This window comes from Vanessa tameamea, chromosome 6 (genome assembly GCF_037043105.1).
Source record: "Vanessa tameamea isolate UH-Manoa-2023 chromosome 6, ilVanTame1 primary haplotype, whole genome shotgun sequence".
Classification (NCBI taxonomy): domain Eukaryota; kingdom Metazoa; phylum Arthropoda; class Insecta; order Lepidoptera; family Nymphalidae; genus Vanessa; species Vanessa tameamea.
Genome location: NC_087314.1, coordinates 3,092,976 through 3,117,523, shown reverse-complemented (window position 1 = coordinate 3,117,523; position 24,548 = coordinate 3,092,976). Strand labels below are relative to the sequence as shown.

General features: G+C 31.8%; 5 protein-coding genes across 9 annotated transcripts; 2 read left to right on the top strand and 3 right to left on the bottom strand.

Moving 5' to 3' along the window:
* Window positions 1-1,722: 1,722 nt before the first annotated feature.
* On the top strand, window positions 1,723-10,041 carry LOC113393482 (Krueppel homolog 1-like). Of its 3 annotated transcripts, none has more exons than XM_026630377.2 (10): window positions 1,723-1,953; window positions 2,398-2,727; window positions 3,012-3,252; window positions 4,982-5,316; window positions 5,678-5,853; window positions 6,054-6,182; window positions 7,144-7,255; window positions 7,884-8,024; window positions 8,293-8,487; window positions 8,764-10,041. In XM_026630377.2, exons 2-9 carry the CDS (start codon window positions 2,436-2,438, stop codon window positions 8,466-8,468), a joined length of 1,602 nt encoding a protein of 533 aa, XP_026486162.1. In that variant the 5' UTR covers window positions 1,723-1,953; window positions 2,398-2,435; the 3' UTR covers window positions 8,469-8,487; window positions 8,764-10,041. The 3 variants fall into 3 exon arrangements, with proteins under 3 accessions (XP_026486162.1, XP_026486163.1, XP_026486164.1); XM_026630378.2 differs by having other exon boundaries at window positions 1,724-1,953; window positions 2,409-2,727; XM_026630379.2 differs by having other exon boundaries at window positions 1,726-1,953; window positions 2,409-2,727; window positions 7,938-8,024.
* Window positions 10,031-12,974, bottom strand: LOC113393488 (proliferating cell nuclear antigen). Of its 2 annotated transcripts, none has more exons than XM_064215097.1 (7): window positions 12,838-12,974; window positions 12,495-12,614; window positions 12,171-12,277; window positions 11,743-11,900; window positions 11,294-11,410; window positions 10,703-10,878; window positions 10,031-10,299 (listed from the first exon to the last, which is right to left on the bottom strand). In XM_064215097.1, exons 2-7 carry the CDS (start codon window positions 12,606-12,608, stop codon window positions 10,189-10,191), a joined length of 783 nt encoding a protein of 260 aa, XP_064071167.1. In that variant the 5' UTR covers window positions 12,609-12,614; window positions 12,838-12,974; the 3' UTR covers window positions 10,031-10,188. The 2 variants fall into 2 exon arrangements, with proteins under 2 accessions (XP_064071167.1, XP_026486172.1); XM_026630387.2 differs by having other exon boundaries at window positions 12,885-12,964.
* A 407-nt stretch (window positions 12,975-13,381) lies between these two features.
* LOC113393487 (NAD(P)H-hydrate epimerase) lies at window positions 13,382-14,924 on the bottom strand. The gene is made up of 4 exons (XM_026630384.2): window positions 14,751-14,924; window positions 14,441-14,658; window positions 13,943-14,266; window positions 13,382-13,661 (listed from the first exon to the last, which is right to left on the bottom strand). The coding sequence occupies exons 1-4, from the start codon at window positions 14,784-14,786 to the stop codon at window positions 13,433-13,435; spliced, it is 807 nt and encodes a 268-aa protein (XP_026486169.2). The 5' UTR covers window positions 14,787-14,924; the 3' UTR covers window positions 13,382-13,432.
* A 643-nt stretch (window positions 14,925-15,567) lies between these two features.
* LOC113393483 (E3 ubiquitin-protein ligase Hakai) lies at window positions 15,568-20,590 on the top strand. 2 transcript variants are annotated; one of them, XM_026630381.2, is made up of 8 exons: window positions 15,568-16,032; window positions 16,674-16,861; window positions 17,459-17,533; window positions 18,883-18,984; window positions 19,168-19,278; window positions 19,465-19,605; window positions 19,719-19,863; window positions 20,186-20,590. In XM_026630381.2, exons 1-8 carry the CDS (start codon window positions 15,822-15,824, stop codon window positions 20,356-20,358), a joined length of 1,146 nt encoding a protein of 381 aa, XP_026486166.2. In that variant the 5' UTR covers window positions 15,568-15,821; the 3' UTR covers window positions 20,359-20,590. The 2 variants fall into 2 exon arrangements, with proteins under 2 accessions (XP_026486166.2, XP_026486165.2); XM_026630380.2 differs by having other exon boundaries at window positions 15,569-16,032; window positions 19,716-19,863.
* A 1,020-nt stretch (window positions 20,591-21,610) lies between these two features.
* LOC113393485 (transmembrane protein 115) lies at window positions 21,611-24,181 on the bottom strand. Its single transcript, XM_026630382.2, has 4 exons — window positions 23,637-24,181; window positions 23,286-23,481; window positions 22,421-22,597; window positions 21,611-21,948 (listed from the first exon to the last, which is right to left on the bottom strand). Exons 1-4 carry the CDS (start codon window positions 24,145-24,147, stop codon window positions 21,717-21,719), a joined length of 1,116 nt encoding a protein of 371 aa, XP_026486167.2. The 5' UTR covers window positions 24,148-24,181; the 3' UTR covers window positions 21,611-21,716.
* Between the last annotated feature and the right edge of the window lie 367 nt (window positions 24,182-24,548).

The window sequence follows — 24,548 nt, the reverse complement described above, 5'->3', positions numbered from 1 at the left end:
ATGAAATAGCAATCTATACGGACTGGAAAATTGGCCACCTCGTTGTAAGTGGTCACCATCTCCCTAGACGTTAAGAATTATTAACTATTCCTTACATCGCCACTGCATCACCAACACTGGCTCACTCACCCTTCAAACCGGAACACAACAATACTAAGTACTGCTGTTTGACGGGACAACATTTGATGAGTGGATGATGGTAAATCAGAGTCGTATTTGCTCGAGCTTCTGTCCTTGAGTTACTGATGCACTGGTTAATTCACTATTTTACGTTCACTTTTGGGTGAGCTGAAGGTTATTATATTTTTTTACTATATCTTCGCCAGAGACAACATTTTTTTACATTCAAACAATTTGACATTGATTTTAAATAAAACCACTGATGTTATATTTTTGGATGAAAGCCATTGTAAGCAACTAAAAAAGTAAAGAAAAGAGCAAAGTTATAACATGCTGTTGTTTTTGTCTCGTATGTTTTTTTAGATGTAATTTAAAATCAGTCTAGCCGCTTTTGGCTCCTAGTAATCGGAGAATTATATATTCTACTAGGAGCCGAAAGCGGCTAGACTGATTTGGATAGGTATTAGTAGGAAATAAACTTTATTCTCTTGAGGCGGGCTCATTAATTTTTTATTTGGTATGTAACGTTTTTCATTAAAATCGAGGTTAATCATGTTCTTAAGACTATGTTTTAATTAGAGATTTGGAAAATTACGAATTTCTTTTATCGAAATCAGTTCGGTCGTTTCCCGATAACCGATCGAATTATTAGCATCCACTACTAAAAATTGTTTAAATTCGGATCGATTCGATTGTTAAGTCGACGCTTATTGTTTTGAAACACATATATTAATATTAAATGATTATAAACAAATACGTATAATCATTAATATTTATATATTTCAAGACTTTATATAGGTTAATAATGTTACAAAATACATGAACACTTTGTCGTTTAATTTATAAACGATAATTAACAGAAGGAAACACGTGGATCATGCACCTTATAAGTACAGTAATATATTAAAGGTCAGTGTCAGTACAGACGAATAAATTATTATGATTATTTATCTAGTAATTTTCTTGCTTTTAAATTAAAATGACAATACATTTTTTGGACAAGTGTGTGTGACTTAAAAATTTTACTTAAATTAAATCGCTATAATAACACAGCACTTGGATTATAATATGAAACAGGCACCTATAAAACAGATTTCTATAAAAAACTTTCTAGCAGTTTTATTTCGAGTGATTCTTTTATGTTTTGATTCATAAAGTTTCTTGTAGAGATTAGTACAAAGGAGAACAATGTAAATGGTATTTTATTTATCTTTTTTTTAATACAAGTATTAATACATTAATAAAAATAATAAAGTTAAATACCTACTATGCTATAATATGAATATTGCTGCTATTTTATATTTATTAAATTATATACATATAATACATTTATGTACTTATTTCATTGTTTAATTTTTTAAGTAAGATAAGTTTTTTAATACATTTTTTAATTCATTAAATATATAGTGATTTCATATTTATATGATAATAGTCTCCCTCTTTATTTCATTCATAGAATATAATAATAATACGTATTCTTATAGAAATTTGCGCGTGAACAGGGTGGCATAGGGCATTGCAGGCGGCAGGGCGGGCGCCGGTTGCTACGCGCACGCGCGCGCACCGACGCTACCCACCCGACGCGCGACGCGACGCGCCCAACTCATGGATCGATGAGATAAACGCGCAACCCCGCTTTTCGCGTTAAATCAATACAAATTTCATCGATTTTCGGAGCCGCAGCCGCCGCACACCGTATTCGAGGATCGCACGCGGTGGTTGCGCGTATTATATTGTTTTATTAAAATGTGTAAATGAATGTGATTGTGAAAAAAATTATCAAAATGATATGCCTTTCTTTATAAAGAAGTCATGAATCATTATTTTTTTAAGGTAAAATTAATTCTAGTATTTATTTTTAAATAAAAAAAGTTTTTTTATTAATTATTTCATAATTATTAATGATTTATTGTATTGAATATTTTTAATTATTTAAAGTTATTCATGTATGTTTTGTAAAAAGTTTGTCAAATCATAAGTAATCCCATATTTCCTTTTTGGTTCTGATTATCCACTACTACAAAACAAATAAAAGGACAAAAAATATATATTTTACAAAAATATTTAACAAGTATTTTGCTGCGAGTTTTAACTGTTTCATTCGTAAAGCTATATCAGAACAGTAAACAAAAGTTTTATCAAAATTTATATATACGAACGTGAAGTTCTGTCGAGTCGAGGATTGTGAGATATCGATGAGATAAAGACTCATGGTACATCGTATTTGTTTTGTCATTACATTACAATGTAAACAGAGTGATTTTTAACTATTATTAGGTCTTCCACAGAGAAAGTAAAATTAAAAATGGTGTAAGATGACATCGACGGATACCTATCAATTAAAATGGCACTCGCACAGTTCGCATTTAAACGGTTCTGTAGCCGCGTTGCTACGTTCGGAGCGATTCACAGATGTGGTACTTTGTACAATGGACGGTTCACAAATTCCTGCACACAAGTTTATATTGAGCTCATGCAGTGTGTACTTGAGCACTTTGTTCGAAGGACAACGGTCTGTAACACGCATGGGCGGAATGTTATACGTTGTTTTACCTTCAGAGATATCTACAAAAGCGCTAAAGATTCTAGTGGAATATATGTACAAAGGTGTGTTTATGAAACGTTTATTACAATTTTACAATAAATAATCAGTATAAATACCTAATGATTTATTAAACAACTTAATAAGGTAATTCTTATTACATCGATATATATTTTTTAATATTCTTTTTGTAGTTGAATATCGAAGTATAGTAAAAGCCAAAAGGATTATGTATTCAATTTTATTAATAAGATCCTTGAAAGTCTTCATATTTACTTTAATCTTTTTTATATTGATTGGTTTCTTTTATAACATTACAAAATAAACTCAATTTCAAAAATATTTTCAGGAGAAACAACTGTATCTAATGAAGTATTAGATACAGTATTGAAAGCTGGAGAAGTTCTAAAAATTCGAGGTCTCTGGAGACAGACTGATGAGCCTGGAGGTGACACACCAGCTGAAAAAACAAGCACTCAAACTGTGAACAAACAAACAAAGAAAACAGATGAACAGCCAAAGATTACCGTTAAGAAAGATGACAAACTCCTTAAATCATTCAACCCGGTTCAACCACAGGGTGTCACAAGGTTTGTATATCTATAGTTTTTAAGATAACAAAAACTGTCTCCTCCAAATTTTTTTTTATATTGAATTTGATACAATCTTTTGAAAGTTTTGATGATTTTCTTAAGTAGCAAACACAAAAATTTTAACTATTTTAGTTGTTCGTGTCAAACTTAATACTTGGTTGCGACTCAAGTATTAACAACATATTGCAATACAAACAAAAACAATGATTTTAAGAACTAAAAAATTATTATACCTTATTTAGATCTGTGTATACTAAAAAACAGTTTAATGAATACAAGAAGTGTAAAAGAAAATTGTACCAGCATTGAGACACAATGATAATTTAGTATTTATTTTATTCGTATAACACAACTGATCTTCAAATTCACTTCACTGCATATTTACTTGTATATTTCCATTTTATTTATAATAGAGGCCTATTTGGTTTATATTAGGTTTAATTTAAAAAAAAAAAGTTTGTAATTTGTTATATTTATTTTTATATCTTTGTATACAACAGTTGTTATGTACTATACAAGATTTACTCTTAATTATATTATTTTATTTTTTTATGCAATGTACAGTTCTTTGAATATTATAGTAAAGTAAGTTATCAATAGTCCTAGTGCATCCATATAATTGCCCAACTATACCGGGCCTTTGTTCTGATATATATAAAGTAAACTAAAATTCAATTTTCTTCAAAAACTATTACATAAAAATTCAAATTGTTATCCTCTCTTGTTCTCTGCAAAAATTACTAATTTTTTGATACATTGAAATCAATTTGATTTTAATATAAAACTTAAACTAATTTCTGATAAACTAATAACATTTGTGGCATATTACAATAAGTTACTAATAAACTGTTATATTTGCTTTACCAGTAAAGAATATTTTTATAAATATTTAAAATAACCTTCTATATAATTTTTTTTTTTTTTTTATAACATACATGAAAATTTGACTTGATTTGATTGCATGGATCAAACCAAAAAGTATTTATAAACATTTATTCTTTGTATCATTCTCGTCATTGGTCTAGTAAGTAGTTAGTAGATTAATGGCTAATGATTATGGCTGTATATCCCGAGGTCTTGGATTCAATAAATTCTAAATAATTTCCCACAGTTGAGAAGTTTGTAGTTTTTATAGTTTCTCTTTTGGTTCCCTGGAATAGAGCCTACTTGTGTTTGCTAATATTTTAAGCAGCTCAAATGATAGTGTTGTTTGCGATGCCATATTGTCATTTTGATTTAAACTACTCTAATAAATTAGTCTGTATTTATTAATTTTCATTTTGTTCAAAACACGTTCGGCGGAGCGAAAAAATCAAATTGGATTGTTAGGCAGGCTGTCAGTGTCGCCGCGAATACAATTTTGCACCGTTTGAATTTACACTATAAGGCTTGGTGCTATGGTTTCAATGTGGACGCATGCGTTGGTTTCTTAAGTGTAATATATCTCAGCCGCCGTCGGCCCCGCACTAGCTCCTACTTATGGACGAGGAAAAGGTCCAAGAACCAAGTTTTGCCAGCCTAAGCCCGGGCTTACGATATTTTTTTTACCCGAAAATCAATATATAAACTAAAATAAGAGAAATGACAATGTTCCACAGGCACATTAGCTCCGACTTGGTCAGTCATTTTATAGGAATTTATAATTTAAAGTAGAAATTTGACTCTATGAGACCCTCCCCCACAACACTGATCCATTTACACTTACCTCAAAATATATACTACACAGACCAATGTTCATCGGTCCACCGAAGCTTGTCTTTATTAAGACAGCGGATGGCGGGACACAAGCGGCGCTCCGTCCAGGCGCACCGAAGGGCCAAACTATTCTGGTCGCACCCGCACCCACTACCGAAATGACCACCGCGACCGTCACCACGCCGACTGCGACGACAACGGCCACCGTATCTCATACAACAGAGGACTCGTCGGACGAGACGCCACCTCCGCGTATATTGAGACGTCATGCGGCTGAACGCAAGTACGGGAAGAGGCAAAAGACTGAAAATGCAGAGAAAGAGGCGAAAGAGGCCGAGGAACAAGAAAATGCGTCTGTTAGTTCAAGTAAGTCATCGTTCAGTTTTCTGAATACCATTTGTTAGGGGTTGAGGCGGTCTGTTTCTAGCTCTGCATAGAAAAGGTAGTGAGATATATTCGACTTGAGCTTGCACTCATATTGTATTTATAGTTGAGCTTAACAAGAATTCCCTTTGTCAAGGCCATATGGAAGCGCCTTATTATGTTTCATCGTGATAAAGCATCGTCGTTGTTTTCAAATCTCAAAGTCGACACTTTCTATTTTACAACTGAAGTGTGGTTACTGTAATTATTTCAAATTACAAATAATTAACTTTTTATGACTGAACTTGTATTACTGTTCTATAAATACGTATGTTATTATTAAAACAAAAAAAAATTGTTACAGAAAAATCCAGCCAAACCCTTTCAGAGATGAATACCGAAGTGCACGTCAAAGATGAACCAGAGTGGGACGCTAGCAGCATAGAAGAAGAGGAGCGGTCCATCGCCGAGATGTTCCAAGCAGAGATGAGCGTTAAGTCGGAGCCGATCGACGATATGGACATTGAAGAAGAGAGTTTGGTAATTATACTTATTATTCGATAGTTTATAAATTAGACGAGTGGTTTCCGGTGGAATATAAGAAAGCCCAATCATTATATAATTAGAACTAACCCTTCAAAAACTTGAGAATTGAACCCACAATCAAAATCTAGCATCTATAAAGATTATATCAAGGCATGTATGTGTGTCCTGGAGTGTAATAAGCTTTGTCCGTGTAGCTGTACAGTCCGCTGGCGTGCGAGCTGTGCGCGGAGGTGTTCACCGTGCCGGCGGCCTGGGTGCGCCACGTGCAGAACCACGCGCGCGACCACCACCACCACCCCAGGCGCCGCAAGAATCGCTCTGCGGTAAGTAGACTACAGACTCCACTCCCCCCCCCCAGCATATCAGTATACAATATCGTGAGGTATACGGCTGACATAAAAAAAAGCTAATTAAGTTATGCTAGACAAATACAACTTTAATAATAATACGTAAGTTTATTTCTATTTAAATATTACTAACTAATAAAAAAAATACTCCGACAACTAGAGCCTAGTCTGTGAGTTGTGTTGCATCGTCGCGTTCCCTCGTCTCATCTATCATGTGTCAACTTCCTAAACATGTGTGAAGAGGTATCGAGCGTTATAAAAATGTATTTTGATCGAATACAAAATGAGAACATGATAATGTAAAAGTATCGATGTGTGATCTGACACTGAACACTTTCTGAGTTATAACCCTTAAATTCATAATTTACTTACAATTTCCGTTCATAGTTGAAGCCAAAATACTATCAACGTGTACGCAAGCGGCACGTTACTACATTCGAACTCACACATGCACTCGAATGATCTACACCAAACGGTTGGGAAGTGATATAGATAAAAAAAGACGGCGACATTTAGCATCAAAAAGTATAATATTTTCATCAAAACAAAATTGTAACAGCGTCTGTTAAGTTCACAAACTCCACAAGAAGATAGAGATGCCACATTATACATCGAGGTAAAATTAAATAAATAAGAAATCTGTACTTTCTGGTGATTATTTAATAAGCGGTGACGGTCTCTACAAAGTAATTTAGTTAAATAATTCAAGCTCTTTGGACTAAAATTCATCATGGTCTGTACTGACGTGCTGAAAAGCGTCGTCTGCCATAAGGCCCCCTTGAAATGTCTACATTCCACCTACGTAACTAATTCCATAGAAAGCAGTACCTCGGTAGGCGGTCATATATTAACGGTATGCCGGTGCATATTTGAGCATACATTATTAAATATGTTAGATTTATCGTTCGTAGATGATAATATTAGCATGTTTTTCTAGAGTGATGACACAGAGGAGACAATGGCATTGCTAAGATGTGATCTATGTCAGAAACACTTCCCAAACCCTGCGGAATGGGTCCGACACATCCAGAGCACACACACCGAATCAGGTCAGTACAAAGAAACATTATGTAAATATTCCTTACTATAAGATAGAGTAGCTCTTATTCAATATATTAAATAAATTTTGTAATTTAACAGTTTTTTTCTAGTTTAGTGGATTTTAGTATTTGTAAAATATAGAATGTTTTATATAAAATACATAGTAAATCTGAATATACATTTCGAAATATCTTAAGTATTACAAAGTAAATAGTATGTCATTGTTTGAATTATATTATAATAAGTAGTAATACGGTTAACATAGCTGAAAATTGATTGTTATGTATGTGGCTAATTCTCGACAAACGCAACATAATTTTAAGAGTTTATAGTATCACTATCGCTGTTTCCTTCCTAACACAGTCGAAGTATTGCATATTATTATTTTTTATAGCATTTTATTTTTATTTTCTCTCACCAACCCGCTACAGTCATGATAATCACTTCAGTTATGTTCTATGATAGTTTTGTAACCTTGGAATGCTTTGTATCGCTTTTGAACTAGTCTATCACTGATTTTCTGCAAAGATAAAAATATATATATAATTATTTATTTTATCAAAGCATTGCATTGACTCCTTATGCTGTTGTGATTGAAATCGTTGTCTAAATGTTGGTTCGATGTCGGTTGTCCAGAATTGGCCATATCAAACAACAGTGCCCCACCAAAACGTCACAATCGTTTCACAGAGGGCGCGCAAAACAAAACTTGCTCGTTCTGCAAGAAGACATTCCCGTCGCACGCCTCTATGCTCATACATATGCGTACTCACACAGGTCAGTATGACTCTTATACATTTGGACTATGTTTCTAGTGATTTACCATCTCTGTACTCATTGTACAATAAATAGCGCTAAATTATAAAATTATTTTGTTATTTTAATGAAGAAATACAGTGATTACTGTAAATTTACACATTATAATACTTTTTTGATGTAAAGAACTTTTGACTATGCTTTTTATAATTTTACTCTTTTGAATTAAAGTAGAACTTGTAATTGGCGCTTGTTTTCGGTTTATAAATTAGTTTCCAAATAATACCAGGGGAGCGACCATTCGTCTGCGGCCTCTGCAATAAGGGCTTCAACGTGAAGTCGAACCTGCTGCGGCACCTGCGCACGCTGCACGACCAGGTCATCAGCCCCGCGCGCCTCGACGACGACGAGTGCGCGCCCGAGGATGACGCACCCGGCACCAGCGAGCCCAAGCGCGAGTCTTGAGGACGAGGAGGGGGGGCAGGTCAGTCCTACTCGAACTCGTCTCGATACTACGATGCGCAGGCTGTTAAGCGGGAGCTCTCCCATTATTCATCGCCCCTATGTTTTTCTTGTAATTTCATATTATTTTTAATGCTACGTACATATTCTATAAAAACTCTAGTAGGATAATTTTCGTGTCTGCTGACTTTCGTTACACCTTATTTTTCAAATCTACTGGCAGCGGTTGAGATTTAGTATTCAAATAGAATTCGGTGACAAAAAGCTAGTCCGTCGTGTAAGCAGCGTGGTGTTGCAGGTAGAGGCCGCGGCCGCCGCGCGGCGCTCGTGTCGGCGTTGTCCAGCGACTCGGCTCTGCGCAAGCAGAGCTACTCGCTGTTCCTCAAGCAGCGCGCCGTGCTCTTCTCCGCCAAGAAGTGGAAATAGTCACGCCTTTCCCGCTGCCACGAGCCGACGCCGGGTGATCGATTACCGGACTGCGCACGGAGGCCCACTCTGACGTGTTGACCGTCTCGGTTGTTAGACGTCGCATTTCTTAACGTAGTATTGAATAGATAGAGATTCACTCGATTCTGAATCAAAATTTTATTAAAATTGCCCATTTGTTATTTCATTATTGAAAATAAATGCGATGTCTAATATTATTTCATTAAATCGATACGTACAATTCCGAAAGTAACATTGTTAGATATTCAAAACCGGTGTATAAAATACACATTTAAGCAGCAATTGGTTAAATGTTAGTGTGAAGAATTATAACGTGTGAGCGAGTGACTGAATTTTTCTTCTGAAATTATTTAATTATGTCGAATTATTAATTCGATCTACCGCCTCCGTTAGTTCTTACATATTTTCATTGTGTTTGTACTATATCAAAAGATATAAAACCAATAATCTCTATGTTACTTTTATCAGTGATCATCATAATTATTGAAGGATGTGTGTGTGTTGCATTATTCCAGGAATTATGCATGCGCTAACACGTTTGCGTACGATTATCGCAGTGGATACCATTCTAATACGTGGTTATGACGATGGCTGATATAAAAATGAAGAGTTGTGAAAACACCTTGGAACAGAAGTTATGGCAGCGGGCTCGGCGTTGAAATTCGTATCCTGCCCACCCTCCTTATAAATTTAAATCTTGTATTTAATTGAATTTTATTCCTACGATTAATTTTTATTATTCTCTAATATTAAGTTCACTAGTTTAGGATAGTTTTAAGTGTTTCATGTGATCTTTGAATATTTCTGGTCAGTTTTATTTATAAGTAATGTTTAGTTTATCCTATAGATTAGTTTAGTTGCGGACAATATGTCCTAACAGATTGTAATTTTTTTTAGTATTATAAACACGCACTATTCTATTCTTACGACGGATGAGCAAAGAATGTGTTATAATCGTAATTATATAAGTAATAATTTTACTTAATGTTCACCATTCCAAATGTTAGAAGTAAATATTTTGTGTTCCCTGTATTATTATTTAAATACTCATGTGTAACATGGAAGTGACATTCAAGTTATTGCTATTTTATATGATAGTATGTCAAAATAAACAAAACTTAAAAGATTATGTATTGTTGTTTTATTAGAAAATTGACTGTAAATACTTTGTGTTCCCAAGATATTATCACAATTTTATTGTAATACACATTGTATCTGTAATCTTACAACATGATAGCAAAACATAGGTACGACTTATTTTAAGATAATTTTTAACCTAACTGTCATCTTCTTCGATCTTAGGCGCTAAGTAGTAACGGATATGGCCGATATCAGGAATGCGGTACTCGACAACTAATGGTACATCTGCTGACATTGAGAGTTGAACCTGTGAATAAAAAAATAATAATATAAAAAAGATTGAATCAGAAGTATCTAGCTTTTTTTGCATTACTAATTTTGCATAACCATTAAGATAACATGTTTTTTTTCAAAAATGCATTTTGCACAACATAAATGATTAAATGACAATATGTGTGAAATACAACACCTTTCAGAAAAGCTTATAATTTCGTAAAAGTACTAAATACTTGTGAAATCTCTACTATCCAGCATTCTAAAGATTTGTATAATAATTTCAAACAATGGTATAGTGCATATAAATAAAAACAAGTCTTTATTCAGAAAAGTAAAGGGAGAGAAAAAAGCCTCACATTGACAATAATTTCGACTTTTTGGTGATAAATGAGTGAATGATTAATTTCGAAGAAATAAAAAAGAAATGACTATACCTGTGGACTTAATGATGTAGCTTTTGTGAAATAGTTGAGATACTGGCAGGCAAAAGTTAATGTGACAGGCTCGTCCATCTCAATGACAACTGCTTCTTCCTCCTTATCTATGGATGCTGTTTGTGCCAGCTTAATATTAGCAGAACCAATATCTCCACTTGCAGAGAACTTAACACCTAAAATTTAGAAATTGAAATAAATATAGAGTTAATGTGGTTAATATGAAATCTATTAAGACTTTATAAAATTGGTAGGCAATCAGGCAAATAGTCTATCTTATGGTAGATGCTTAATCATTCCTTACAAAGACAATGCACCATTACCCTTGAGATTAAGATGTTATTTCGATGCTGTTCGGCAATAGAATGGGATGAGTGGTCTCTGCCGAAATGGGCTTGCACTGAGCCTATCCACCAAATTCAAATCACCAACATTTACATCACTTAGTTTTTCAAGCCTTCACAATGCCTTACCACCAAGTAAGAAAGACCCATTTTATTAATTAAATATCATGTATTTAAATAAACTTCTGTGAAAAGTATTCTTTAAAATAGTTATTTTATTGAAACACTTAACTAATTTAGTGCTTACCCTCTTTTGTGCAAGATATGACCATTGACTCTCCAAATTGTGACAGATCACGGCAGATTCTTGCAAACTCTGCACTTGGCATACGGATTGTGCAACTGTACTCAGTTTCTGGGATACCTATTGGAAACAGGAATTCTTATGTTATTTAATAAATATTATTTTACACTTTATTCCTAACAAATACATGTCATGAACACTTGCTTATTCATTTTCATTTATTGGAACTGGCACAATTCATGAGACTGCACAAAAAGAGTACTTAACTAAATATGTCTCCTAGACACCAGTCTTTCTTAAGAATTAGTTTTTTTGCAAATGCTTTAATTGGAAGTGAATTCACACACTCAATTTGCAAATGTTCTTATCAAAAATTTACAAGATGCAACTCTTATTGGTTAAAATAGTGCAGCTCTATGCAGAGATCAAATGACACTATATTTAATTCTTACCTAAGTGCTCCAGATCTAAATTCATGAGTTTCATTTCATAATCAGAGACTTTCTCTTGATTGGGGCTCTCAAACACAAATGTGACTGTATCAGCGTTATCCTGCGCCTTCATGGTCACTGTATCCTTGTCCCCGGCACATTTCAGAATTTTTGACATACTAAAAAAATAAAATAAATTTAAAGTGTTGTATTATACTCTTAAATCAAATAAAGGGTTTTTATTTGAAAATAGACTTTTTATAGCTGCCATTGCTCAATCGACCTGATGAATAGGTTAAGTAGTGTTTAAGTTAAATATTGATCAGTATTTAGCTTAGTTACAGCTTAATCTATACTATATAACAATAAACAGTTACACATTTACATACATTTACTAAAATCAATAAAAATCAAAATACAGAACCAGGTAATTTAAAAAAATGTCATACCTTCCTAAATTCATGCCCATTGAAATATTTCTATCACATCTATATTTGTCAAAACCATCTGCTCGGAGAGTCAGGGACACGAGGGAGACGTGTGAATTGTCCATAGCCTGTAACCCATTTGATATTATTAAATAACCTCATATCAATTTTGAAATAATGTTGAAATCCTTTGTTGAAATTTTGCCTATTAGAATAATTATATGTATTTGATATATTTACTGTAAGGTTAATCACTTTAGGTTTACATTCATTTGATTTAAACACTTGATTATTGCAAATGTAAATTTCTTTCTTATTTACTCAAACCTTGAAATGATACAATACCTGCAATTGGATTCCATTATCATCGCAATCGAACGTTGCTTGTGTAAGAAGGTCCTTGATAGCCTCCAGAACTTTCTTCAGGATTGAGCTACGGAGTAGACGTGCTTCAAACATCTTCACCTATAATTAATAATTATAATGATATCATCATCACACGAAATTACATACTAATCGAAGTTTCAATGTGAAGGCTTTAATTGTAGTAATTAAACCATTAACAAGCATCAAACACAAATCGCTGACATGTCGGAAAGTTGTTAGAAGTTAATTTAAGAACTGTTTTCATGGTCGAGATTTAGAATGAAGTTTCAAACTTAAACCTATTTCTAACTTTGTTACTCACAAAATTATTTGTTTAGTCCTTTATAATATATAACTACTGCAATTTACGTTTAATATGTTGCAAGCAAGCGTTGATGTCGCTGACCGCTTCGAAATTTGACAGGCAAGCCGGTTACAAGCGGGAAAAAGTAGCGCGAAATTGTTAAACGTCAAATTGATGTAACGTGCGTTTAGTAATTGAGTTTAAGCCAAATACAGTAAAGTTACATGGTAACGAGTTTTTAATTTTGTATGTATTGAAGCAATTTTTTGATAGGTATCGATTTTAAGATAATTTCTAATTTATACAAATTAAATGTTGTGCTTATCACATAAAATAAATTTGATACTTAGCCTTATAATTTCTACATTTATTTTTATTTCAATTTATTAATTTTTAACTAGTTTGTATTTTCACTTTAATAAACAAAAAAATATTTTTAAAATTTTCGATCCAAGATTAATAATGGGTACCTACGTATATATGTCTATTTCAGGGATCAGTAAAAAAATTCTTAACAGTGAAAATTGTATGGGTAGTCACATAAAATATAAACAACAATTTTTTATAATGTTTTATTAATAAAAACTTTTTAACAGAAAAAATATATAAATGACTACAACTCAACAACTTGACTTTGATCAGGATAAGATGGTAATTTGAGTTTGTATTTTTCTATGATGCCAGGAGGTAAAAATCTTCCGCCTAAATAGTGTTTGGTTTCTTTTAGTATTTCTGGCTTCGCACATAGTTTAGGAGCTGAAAGAGATATGAGCAATGCTGGTGTGAGAGAATTTTCTAAGGTTGGTCCATTCTCTACATCCCAACCACTGGGAATATCCACACTGAAACAAAAAATTATATACAACTTTACAATTTTACTGTAATTGTAGGAAATTATGACAACAGATTTATTATTCCATGCAACTATGTCACTAGTAAAAAAATAATATCATTGCTTTGGTAAAAATTATAGGACATTAATATTTTTGTAGATAAATAAAAAAATAAATTTAAACCATATTATAATAATGATGGTTAATGTATATCCAATATCCATATATATATATATATTTTGTATAAAATATATACAGATGAGCTTTTATAAAATGATTTTATTACTCACCTACACACAGGTAATCCAGCATTAACCAATACATCTAAGGCAGGTTTCAAGCCTTCACGTACAGGTGGTTTAAAACTAAAACCAAATAAAGCATCAACCAGGACTTGGTATTCTTGTTTAATTTCTTCTGTTGGTGGTAAATCATTCAGGATATTTACTCCAAACTTTTCACATTGTAATAAAAGATTTTCATACAGAGGTTTTGGTGTACGTTTTGGATAATATACTCCTACATTGTAGCCAAAGTGTGTCATATGTCGCACTGCCACCAGTCCATCACCACCATTGTTTCCAGGTCCACATATAATTAAAGCTGATTTATGTCTGTAAATATAAAGCATATACTGTTCATTCACAAATAAGATTATTTAGAATATATATCTTATAAAATAATATATTATGTTTGAATTCTATGGTTATTACCTAAAAAAAAAAAATTGTTGTGTCATTATATTGAGAATGGAAGATATATTATTTTAAATTATATTATATACATACGTAGATGATGGGAATACGCGAGAGACTGCTGTTGCTACACTTAAACCAGCTAACTCCATGAGCTGATCTACGCTAAATTTATAGTCATTGAATAATTCCTGATCAAGAGCTGCTGCTTCAGCTTGAGATAAATATCTAGTTTTCTTTGTTGTATTATAATGACATTGATTTCCTTCACAGGCCATTATACCTCTACAACCAATAGGAGCAACCCGCAACTAAATATATAAAACAGTAACTGTTATGTAGTCAATACGTTTTATAATGTGAAAAAAAAGATATTTTAAGGTCAAGTGTTTAATATACGCACCAGTAAAAGGCTTCCAAAAAGCCTTTTAATTAACATTTACACTTAAATTACTATTTAGTTTTAATGGTAAATTAGTTTCACTAAATATATTTCTTGTTTATTAAGTTGAAATTTGTTTACCACTTATATTTTTACAAATCTTAGACATTTGACATTAAGTTAAAGTTTTAATTAAAGTCATATCTCCTACGTGACATTGGCGACATAATGTGTGCTCTGTGGCACAACTAAAAGCCATTAAACTAAGAATTGAATTGAATTAAAGTCATATCTAAATAGTTTAATAATAATATTTGGTATATTGTGTACTATAAAATGCAAACCTATTAGTGGGTACCTATTTTTTTAAATTTTAAGTTTATTTAAATTTTATATCAGCAAGATTATTCTAATAGTTAATTTTAAAACTACAGACATTGAAGATTAAGTAGCTTTTTAATAATAATATATGTCTGAATTTTCTATTGTGTAATAACCAGAATTTTATTCTATTATAACCAAAATCAACATTCTTTACCTCATTAAAAAAAAATAAGAACCAAATTGTTTAAATTATTATTATATTAATATTTGAGTATTAAAGTTAAAAATGTTAAGCCCTGCCCGATACATTTATGAAATATTCTCTATTGTGTTCTCTGCAATTTTTAACTTTATTATCTAGAATTATTTTTGTCAGAAAAAACGAAAACAAACTCGACATAAAATCAAATACCAATTCCATGGACCAAGCAAGACATCCTTTGAAATTTAAGCTGTGACTTGTGACCATAGACTAAAAAGAACAAGTCCTGAAGTCCAAATACTTGTGAATTTTATGACAATCCAACGATATAAGTTTAGATTTAGTGGAAGTATTGATGATTGAAATGTAAAAACAATGAATTTTTAATTAATCTGGTGGTAAAACCATTAGTTTAACAAATAAATAATAACGACATCGAGTTAAGCTGCATACTCTTATAAATAAAAATAATTACTTTACAATTTACTGCCGACAAGTTGTCAATCTGTCAAAGTATTTGTTTTATGTGTAAATTATTTTCATATTGTTTTTAACTAAAATTTTCAATGAACGGTGAAAAGAGAAATGCTCGTGGAAGAGGCCGGGGTCGTGGCCGTGGGAGAGGACGAGGTAGAGGGCGAGGTAGAGGTAAAAAAGTACCAAAAGTGATGTCGTCTGATGAAGAAGAATGCTCAGTGGAGGAAACTACTCAAGACACAGAAGACACTGTGCCTGAAGAAATTAAAGAAGAACCTGAGTCAGCTGAACCTGTCAAGTGTAAGTTATATTTAAGTTACTAACACAAACTCATGTTATGGACATTATTAAAAAAAATGAAATTATTGAACCAAGTTTATGATGTTATTATGAAAATAATAATATGAAGATATGTTATTATTTCATTTTTCCTATTTGATTCTAAATTAAACTTAAAAACCTACAATAATATTTATGAGTATTAGAAAATTAAAAAAATATTGCCTGTATGTTAAAAAGTAATTGTTATAATTATAATAGCATAATAACTTATGAACTAACTTCTAGTAGACGATAATTCTGTATAGATCATAATATATTCCAATTGCAGAAGGAGTAAAGATAAACATACCTTAGATAGAGTAAAACACTCCATAATTCTGTTACTAAAAGACAAGTAACAGTTATTGAATTTACAATATATAATAATAACAAGGTGTATTCATGTATTGTGCCAATAATAATATAATTAACATTAAACTATTGTGTTACCTAGAAGTATAATATAAATTATGCTAAAACAGCAGGAGGTTATTGAATTTTGTCTCATTCTTTAGGATAATATTTCCATGTTTATGCTTTAGTGCATAATGTTGTGGACAATGAGAGATTTTATTTTTAAATAGCCCAAAATCTTATCATAACTTCTGATATTGTTTCAGTGGAAGTTCCCTCAGATATATCTCAATTAGAAGCACCTGTATTTACAACACTTCAACGAGGACCCCCTGAGCCAATGCTAAGACTAGATTGGAGTCACAGAGCCACACTCATTGGAGAGAAAGTCCTCAATCCTATGATATATTGTTGTGATATTTGCTCAAAACCTATCCTTATTTATGGAAGAATGGTATGTTAATTAACTTTATACAGTTTTGTTTCTCAACTATGTTAAAAATTAATCATTATAGTCATACAAGTCTATAATAACAAAACTATACCATAATTTTTATTTTCTTATTTAGTTTTACTTACATTAATTATGGAACAATATGTTTCCTGATGTGATAAAGACTGAGTCTTGTTATATTTTCTTCATGAAACAAATAATTTAAAACTTTATTAAAATTATTTAATAAGAATGCACTGTTCTATTTAATAACAGGGTGTACTTAAGAGTCTTGTGACATTTTTTTCTTTTTTGATATAGGTAGGCAGATGTGCAAATGAGCTACCTAATGGTAAGTAGTCACCACTGCCCATAGACAATGACATGATGGACAATGACGATGAAAGAAATATTAATCATTTCTTAGTGCACCTTGGGAATTACGTCCCTAGTGCCTGTTTACTTACACTGGTTCACTCACTCTTTGAAATGGAACTAAACAGTACTGAGTACTGCTGTTTGATGATAGAATATCTTATGAGTAGGCGGTATCTACTCAGATGGGCTTAGAACATAGAACAGCCTAATGTAAATTTATAATTTTAATTTTTGTTTCAGATACCATGTAAGCATGTTTTCTGCTTATCATGCGCTAGATCGGAACATACACACTGTCCACGTTGCAGAGAAAAGGTATTAAATATAATACACAAATATGTATCAGATCCTTAGGATAAAGGGAATGGTTCTAATTCAAACAAACATTGCTAATTAAATAAAACATTTTTTTTAAATATATCATCAGTACATAATGGCACAGCAAAATCTAAAACATTGACAATACTTATTATATAAAAAAAGTTTGCGATCATAATTTTAAATTCTTATGTTCTTCTGTCTATTGTGTCTAATTTAATAGACTTAATCAACTTCTGAACTGGAACTTGGTAATACAAATAATATATAGGCTATTTGACTGGTTTTGAAAATCCATTTTATATTATTTAGTACAGGTTAAGGAACCCAGTAAAAGTTGTCTTTTTTAATTCTAGTACATATTTCCTGAAAAATATCTAATTAAAAATTCAATATTTAAATAGCGCGCGAAAACGCTACTTTGACAATATGGCGCTGCAATGGGGTCGGTGACGTCACTTACCTGTATTGTAATCTGTGGCACATATAATCCACATACAGTAGGCAAACGAAGTTAACAAGCAAGTGACGACATCATAAACCTGACCAATCAGGAGCGTTTTGTGTCATATGACCAGTGTTTAAAAAAATGCATTTTTATTTATGGATTTTTGAATGAATGAATTATTATTTTCAACTTTCGTTAATAAATAACCATTTTTATACTCACAATATATACTGATTACAATAATTGACACTTTATTTTTCGCATCGTTAGTTAGTAGAATTATATATGTATGTAATACCTATATGTGTAATACCTAGGTTATCTATTAAATCATTACCATGAAATAGTAGTACTGATTTGTATGAGTATTTAATTTAAAATATTATTTACAATGTACAAGGCATGTAGTCAAGTTACGGGAGCACCAATTAGATTTTTTAAAAATTATTAAAAAAAAATTTAAAAAATTAAATTGAATTTAAACAGAAATTAAAACTTAATTATAAAATGAATACATAATTGGATGCCAATCATGTACTGATTTGTAATGCTTAAAACTATACAATATTCAATTTTAACGAATGAGGAAGTTACTGGAAACTCACGGAAGGTCTGGTTCCCAGAAATTCCTGAGTTGGCAGAATCTCTGTACTGCGCAACATAACTAACTGTTCTACTTGTTTATTATATAAACTTATGAAGCATTTTTTTTAAATATTTGTTTTTGGTGATAACCTAATACTTATATTCCTAACACATTCACATTTTTAATTACCATTTGAATAAATATGTACCTTTTGATAGACTTTATTTTGATGAATAAATGCTAAATAGTACATAGTATTAATCTTTATGATCAATTATTTTCACCCATATTAAAGGTTAATATCATTTTTAGGTACTAAGAGTGGAGCAAACAGGACTCGGCACTGTTTTTATGTGCACTCATTCAGGAACAAGATATGGCAATACCGGCTGCAGGAGAACTTATTTGTCACAAGTATGTACATTTAAAAAAAAAATGTTCATATATAATTTCATTCAGGGTTTATAAATTGATTGATTAAACATACTTTTTTTTTATACTATGCATTATGAACAAATAATAATTTATGTTAAACCTAAAATATTATATGAACTTTATTATAATGTTTTATTCATATGTATGGTACGTTATTTTCAGAGAGATCTTCAGGCTCATATAAATCACAGGCATGTTTCGTCAGGTGGTACTGAAACCAAGCAGGAACCAGAGCCTCCACCACCGTCTGTTGCAATTGTCAAACCACTGTCGGTAAATACTTTAATCCATTATTAAAAATATTTATTACCTAGAATAATAGTTAGTAAGTAAAAATTGAATAAGTTTAAAATTAAATATTGCATGTAATGTATAGGTTTAAATTTCAAAGTTCCATAGAGATTTTTAAGGAATATTTGAATTCAACAAAAATTGTTAATATTTCTTAATCTATATCAGGTATCCGGAGGCAGTGGTGATCCTCGTGCACATTCTCTGGCTCACGCAACAGCTGAGCGACCTCGTGGAGCGCGCACTAATCTCATAACCGTGCCCATACATGACCAACCCGAGTCACACAACTACTATAATTATTATCAGGTACAGATTTGAAGTCTTACTCGTACCTTAAGACTTATTATTAAATAAAATATTCAAACATGAGCAAACTAGCATGGTATACTAAGATGATAAGATGTCACAACTTAAAGCAGAGCCCACAGCCGGTGCCACCGCCCGCGCTGCCGGCCTCGTCGGTGGCGGTGCTGCCGCACGCGCACGCGCACGCTTTGTCCGTGCCGCCGCCCTACTACCCCGCCGCGCCTTACTCCGCGCCGCCCTCGCCCTACGTGCAACCCGGTCAGTCATACATTCTTTTGAAGTTAAAAACATTACACAACAACAAGTCTGGTGTAGATTACATGCAATAATGATTGCTGACAAAAAAAGTCAATATACGGAATTTACAATGCACGATAAAATAAAATATGTAAAGTCAACTAGAAAAATAAAAACAGTTGTAGCTCAATTTTTTCGTCATTTTTGGGCATTGGAGCATGTGCAACATGATTTATTAAGTTTGCCAAACAGAAAAAAAAATATTTACAGTAGTATGAGTATCCTATATTAACATTGATTTTCGGACAATATAATGGTATATTTACTTTATATTTTATTTCAGGTGGTTCTATGTCAACAAATGTAGCAGGTGTCTCACCCATGTCGACTGCCGTTCCTATAGCACCCGTCAATCCAATGCCAGAGACGAGTCGTTGGCCTGAAGCTGGCTACCAACAGTCTAATGTCCCTGTACAACAGTGGCCACCGCAAAATCAACATCACTACTACAGGTAGCACCTGTACTTTCGACGATAGTGGAAGAACTCTATGAGTTGAAAATGAAAAACATTGATCCTTTGAAATAAAGTTAAATTTTACAATAAGTGATGTAAATGTACTCAGTGAAATTTGATACTCTCTCAAAGTTTTATCTCGGTAATATTCAAGTTATAGTTGAAATATTTTTTATTGTGTTATTATTTGAAAGTGTTCTCTTATAAAACATATGTTTTAAATAATTGATGTTAAAGGTTTATTTAAATCTACGATATTTGCAAATATCATAGATTTAAATAATGGTTGAATTATACTGCCTATATGATATCAAGTAGCACAGTAACCTTGAGGATTATTAATTATATTAAACACTGATGTTTTGTTGCTTACATATCTATTTACTACATACAAGTACTGTACTGTAATGTAGATATTTTCTAACCTAATTCAAACTTACAGTACAGGCACGAATGGTACGAGAAAACATTTACCAAATGTTTGAAATTACATCAACAACTTGGAACATTTATATGAAAAATTTAATATTTATATATTAAAGGAAATAAATAAAAGATGTTAGCTTATGATGGGGTAATTATTTATTAACACTAAACAGTATTTAATAATTATTATTTACACTTCTGATCACTCTATGCCAATGTAGACAAATTAATAACATTGAAAATTATTTTCCTTTGCACCTTACAACAACTGTTAAAGTATAAAAACATGGATGTACGTACGTACTATATACTCTAAGTAGCCTATTGAAATGAATCAAATGAAAAGTAATGGAAAATACTTTTATATGCATCCACATAATCAGTATAGGAATGCCAAAGATTACACAACATTTAAATGCATAAATAATTTTTTTGTATATATATTATTATCAGCCTTTGTGATTCAATATATTAAAGGCAGTATTCTAATAATTGCACATAAAATCTAATTAATTTATTTTCATCACTTTCAAATACCTTACCTTTGTAACAAACGTATAATTGTCATGAATAAGTAGTTCAATTAAGTTTCCATGAAAATGTTAATTTTAATATTTCTATTTAATTAAATATCAGCATATTGAATTAAACATCTATCATAAATTCATTGATCACAATGGATTTCATTAAATTGAAAGTTAAAAACGTCATTCATCAATGTAGTTTCAACAGAAATTTATAGTACTAATCAACAAATTAATCTATATACCATGTAAACAACAAAAGAAATCATAAGAAATTAAATGATAAATTTCCATATTTAAATCTTACAATTTGTGATGTAATCTTAAAATATACGTGTATTGTAAAGATCACACATCTTAGGTTCCTACACTGAACTGTGAACAGTCTTAACAGTGCTAATGACTATAATCATGATGTTTTCGTTGTGGGAGGTGACGGGTCGGCACTTATGTCAATTAGAGTAGTCTCTGCTGGAGCTGCTGGCTGGCTAGTCTCTGTTTCAGTAGGGAACTGCGGAATCACATGAGAAGACTGCATTTTTCTCACTGCCTCCATGTTAACTTTCGTTGATAAGTTCTTCTGTCTAGTCTGTTCTGATGTCTTGGATAATCTCTCACTTAAAGCTTTAAGTGCAATTTGGCTGAAAAAAATCCAGACAATTTTTAACAACGAAAGGCGAAATCTATTGTTTCATTTCAATTTCAATAGTAAAAAGTTGGTAAACAAAAAAACAGTTCAGTCTGTTACATATTTTTACTCTGGAAATAAACCAAAGAAACTGGTTTTATGCTAATATAAATATAAATTTTTATCTAAAACCGGATGACCATGGGAATATAACATTTTTTGTAATTTCATTTTAAATTTTTTTTATTTAAATGTAATATACATTAACAATACTGACTCATTTTATAAGGGTTTATCTTTATAATCTTTTGATGTATGTCGTAAATACTTTGGCTGTTCAAATGCTAATCTATTATCATAAATAATTTAATATCAATTTATCTCTGTTGTTACATATAAACATTAATATTATATGTAGATTATTATAGAAGTTTAAGAGTTTTGAATAAAAATTATCCATAAATAATTAATATATTTAATGTTACCGTCGCCGCTCCATATCCTGCGGTTCAACACCAGGTATTATTACACCAACACCACGATTACTCAGTGCAAGATGCACTCGACGTGTACTCGGTGAACATAGCCCTATACGAACACAGCAACGATGTCCTGGACGAAGAATACCTCGCACTATAGGTTGTAAAACTGTTGGGAAGAAACTGCAAACAAGGAAATATTTTAAATATACCTGATAAAATAATCTACCGATGAACAGAGGCAATACAAATTAGGCACAGCAGTACCAGATGTAAATTAAATATAATCATTTGGGATTCAAACTGTAAACTGCTGGCTTAATTATAAACTTAAGTTTTCACACACTGCATTAAGAGAATTGGTTTTCAGCTGTCAATATTTAACACAACAACCATTATTGAAGTAAGCAAATAGATTCTACTCCAAGGGAGTATGCATAATTGTACTGTAAAATACTGGGCTTAAATGAGACTGTAAGACCAGGCAAAATAAACACTAGTGTTTGAACAATTAAAGTAACTACAACAGAAACTCTTATCAGATAATATCAACAATTCATGGCTATATGGAGCTTGACAACAATTTACTCTCTAATGATCTGTATTGAAGCTAATGAGTTTGTGAGTTAAAATAATAAGAGATATGAGACAAATGGACAAAATTTTCAGTGTTTTCTTCACTAAGTTTGTAGCAGCTTTATAGTATCAACCTGACATTTATTTATTTTATAAATAACTATATTTTTAATTGAGAGAATCTTAACTAAGTAACCTGTTATTGAGCTTAATCATAAGTCTATAGAAGGCTAGGCTAGATATTAAATATCTTGAATATTATGTGTACTTTAAGTTTTTGTAAAAATTGACTTACTTATCAAAACTAAAATTTTCAGCCATATCTCCTCTTGTACCACTGCTATGGCGTTGCAAAAATCTCAGGTAAATCCATGATAGTAGAGTCCCACTGCCCCACATACAAGGATAAGTACCTTCTAAGGCACCAACAGCCCAGAGTAATATAGCTGCTATTAGAATTAGCAGTGGCAAGGATCTATTTGTAAGTTTTCCTAAAAATGAACCAAATAAATTGTAAAGATGTTTTGTAATTTTTTTGAGTGTTAATGAAATTAGAAGTTCATGTTATAAAACATTGAAAAGGCTTCAATAAATATACAATTCAGCTATAAATTTCAATTCAATATTATTTATACTTTTGTCATACCCAATGGTGTTTTTATTAAAAGGTGATCCGGCATTATTTGTTTCACAGCCACACTCACAGCAGCGAGATAGCCCGCAAGGCCATGCACGTGTATATCGAATAGCAATGATGTATCTTGAGTCCAAGAATATATCACCAAGTAATAAAATGTTGTTAAAAATGCAACTCCAATGTTCGTTAGGAAAAAGAACTTCATCATCTCCATTTGGCCCCATAGGGGCTCTATTAATTTCCCACATAAACCAACCGTTATGATATCAATGATCACCTCCCACAAATGTATTTCGAGAAACCAGAATGTGAAAGTGGACCACAATTGAAAAGAAGGAGGTAACAGATATCCTGGCGTAACACTAAGAACGTCCACAACATCTTCAGAAAATGACAAAATATAACCTATTACTACTACAACACAAATAAATTTGACTGAAGGCGAAGTGTTTCCTAGTAATGCTGAAAATTGTTGTCGTAAATAAGGTATATTACGACTAAATACTCTAAGCGCAGCCATTTTTATGACGGATGTCACACTTGACTAATTTGTCAATGTCTATTGTCTTATGTCACTAGAAAATAGAAATTAGATGCATTCAAATATTTTAATTTTTTTTTCACTTTGATTTTGTTATTATTTATTGAAAAACGCAATAAGGAAATTCAGTGTTTTTCTGTATATGTAGCTGTTTTTCATATTTATAGTTTTTAGTATCAAAATAACTTACGGTAAGTTATTTATTTATTATTACTTTAAATTTGATTTGCCAATAATTCAAATCATGTTATCAAATAAAGAATAAGTAAGGGGTTTTCCAATAGGGACTTGACAATTTTGAATTTAGATTGTTAACTAACCTTTTCACTTAACATCGAACTGTCACTGTCAGTTTATTCAGTAGACATAACATTTTCATG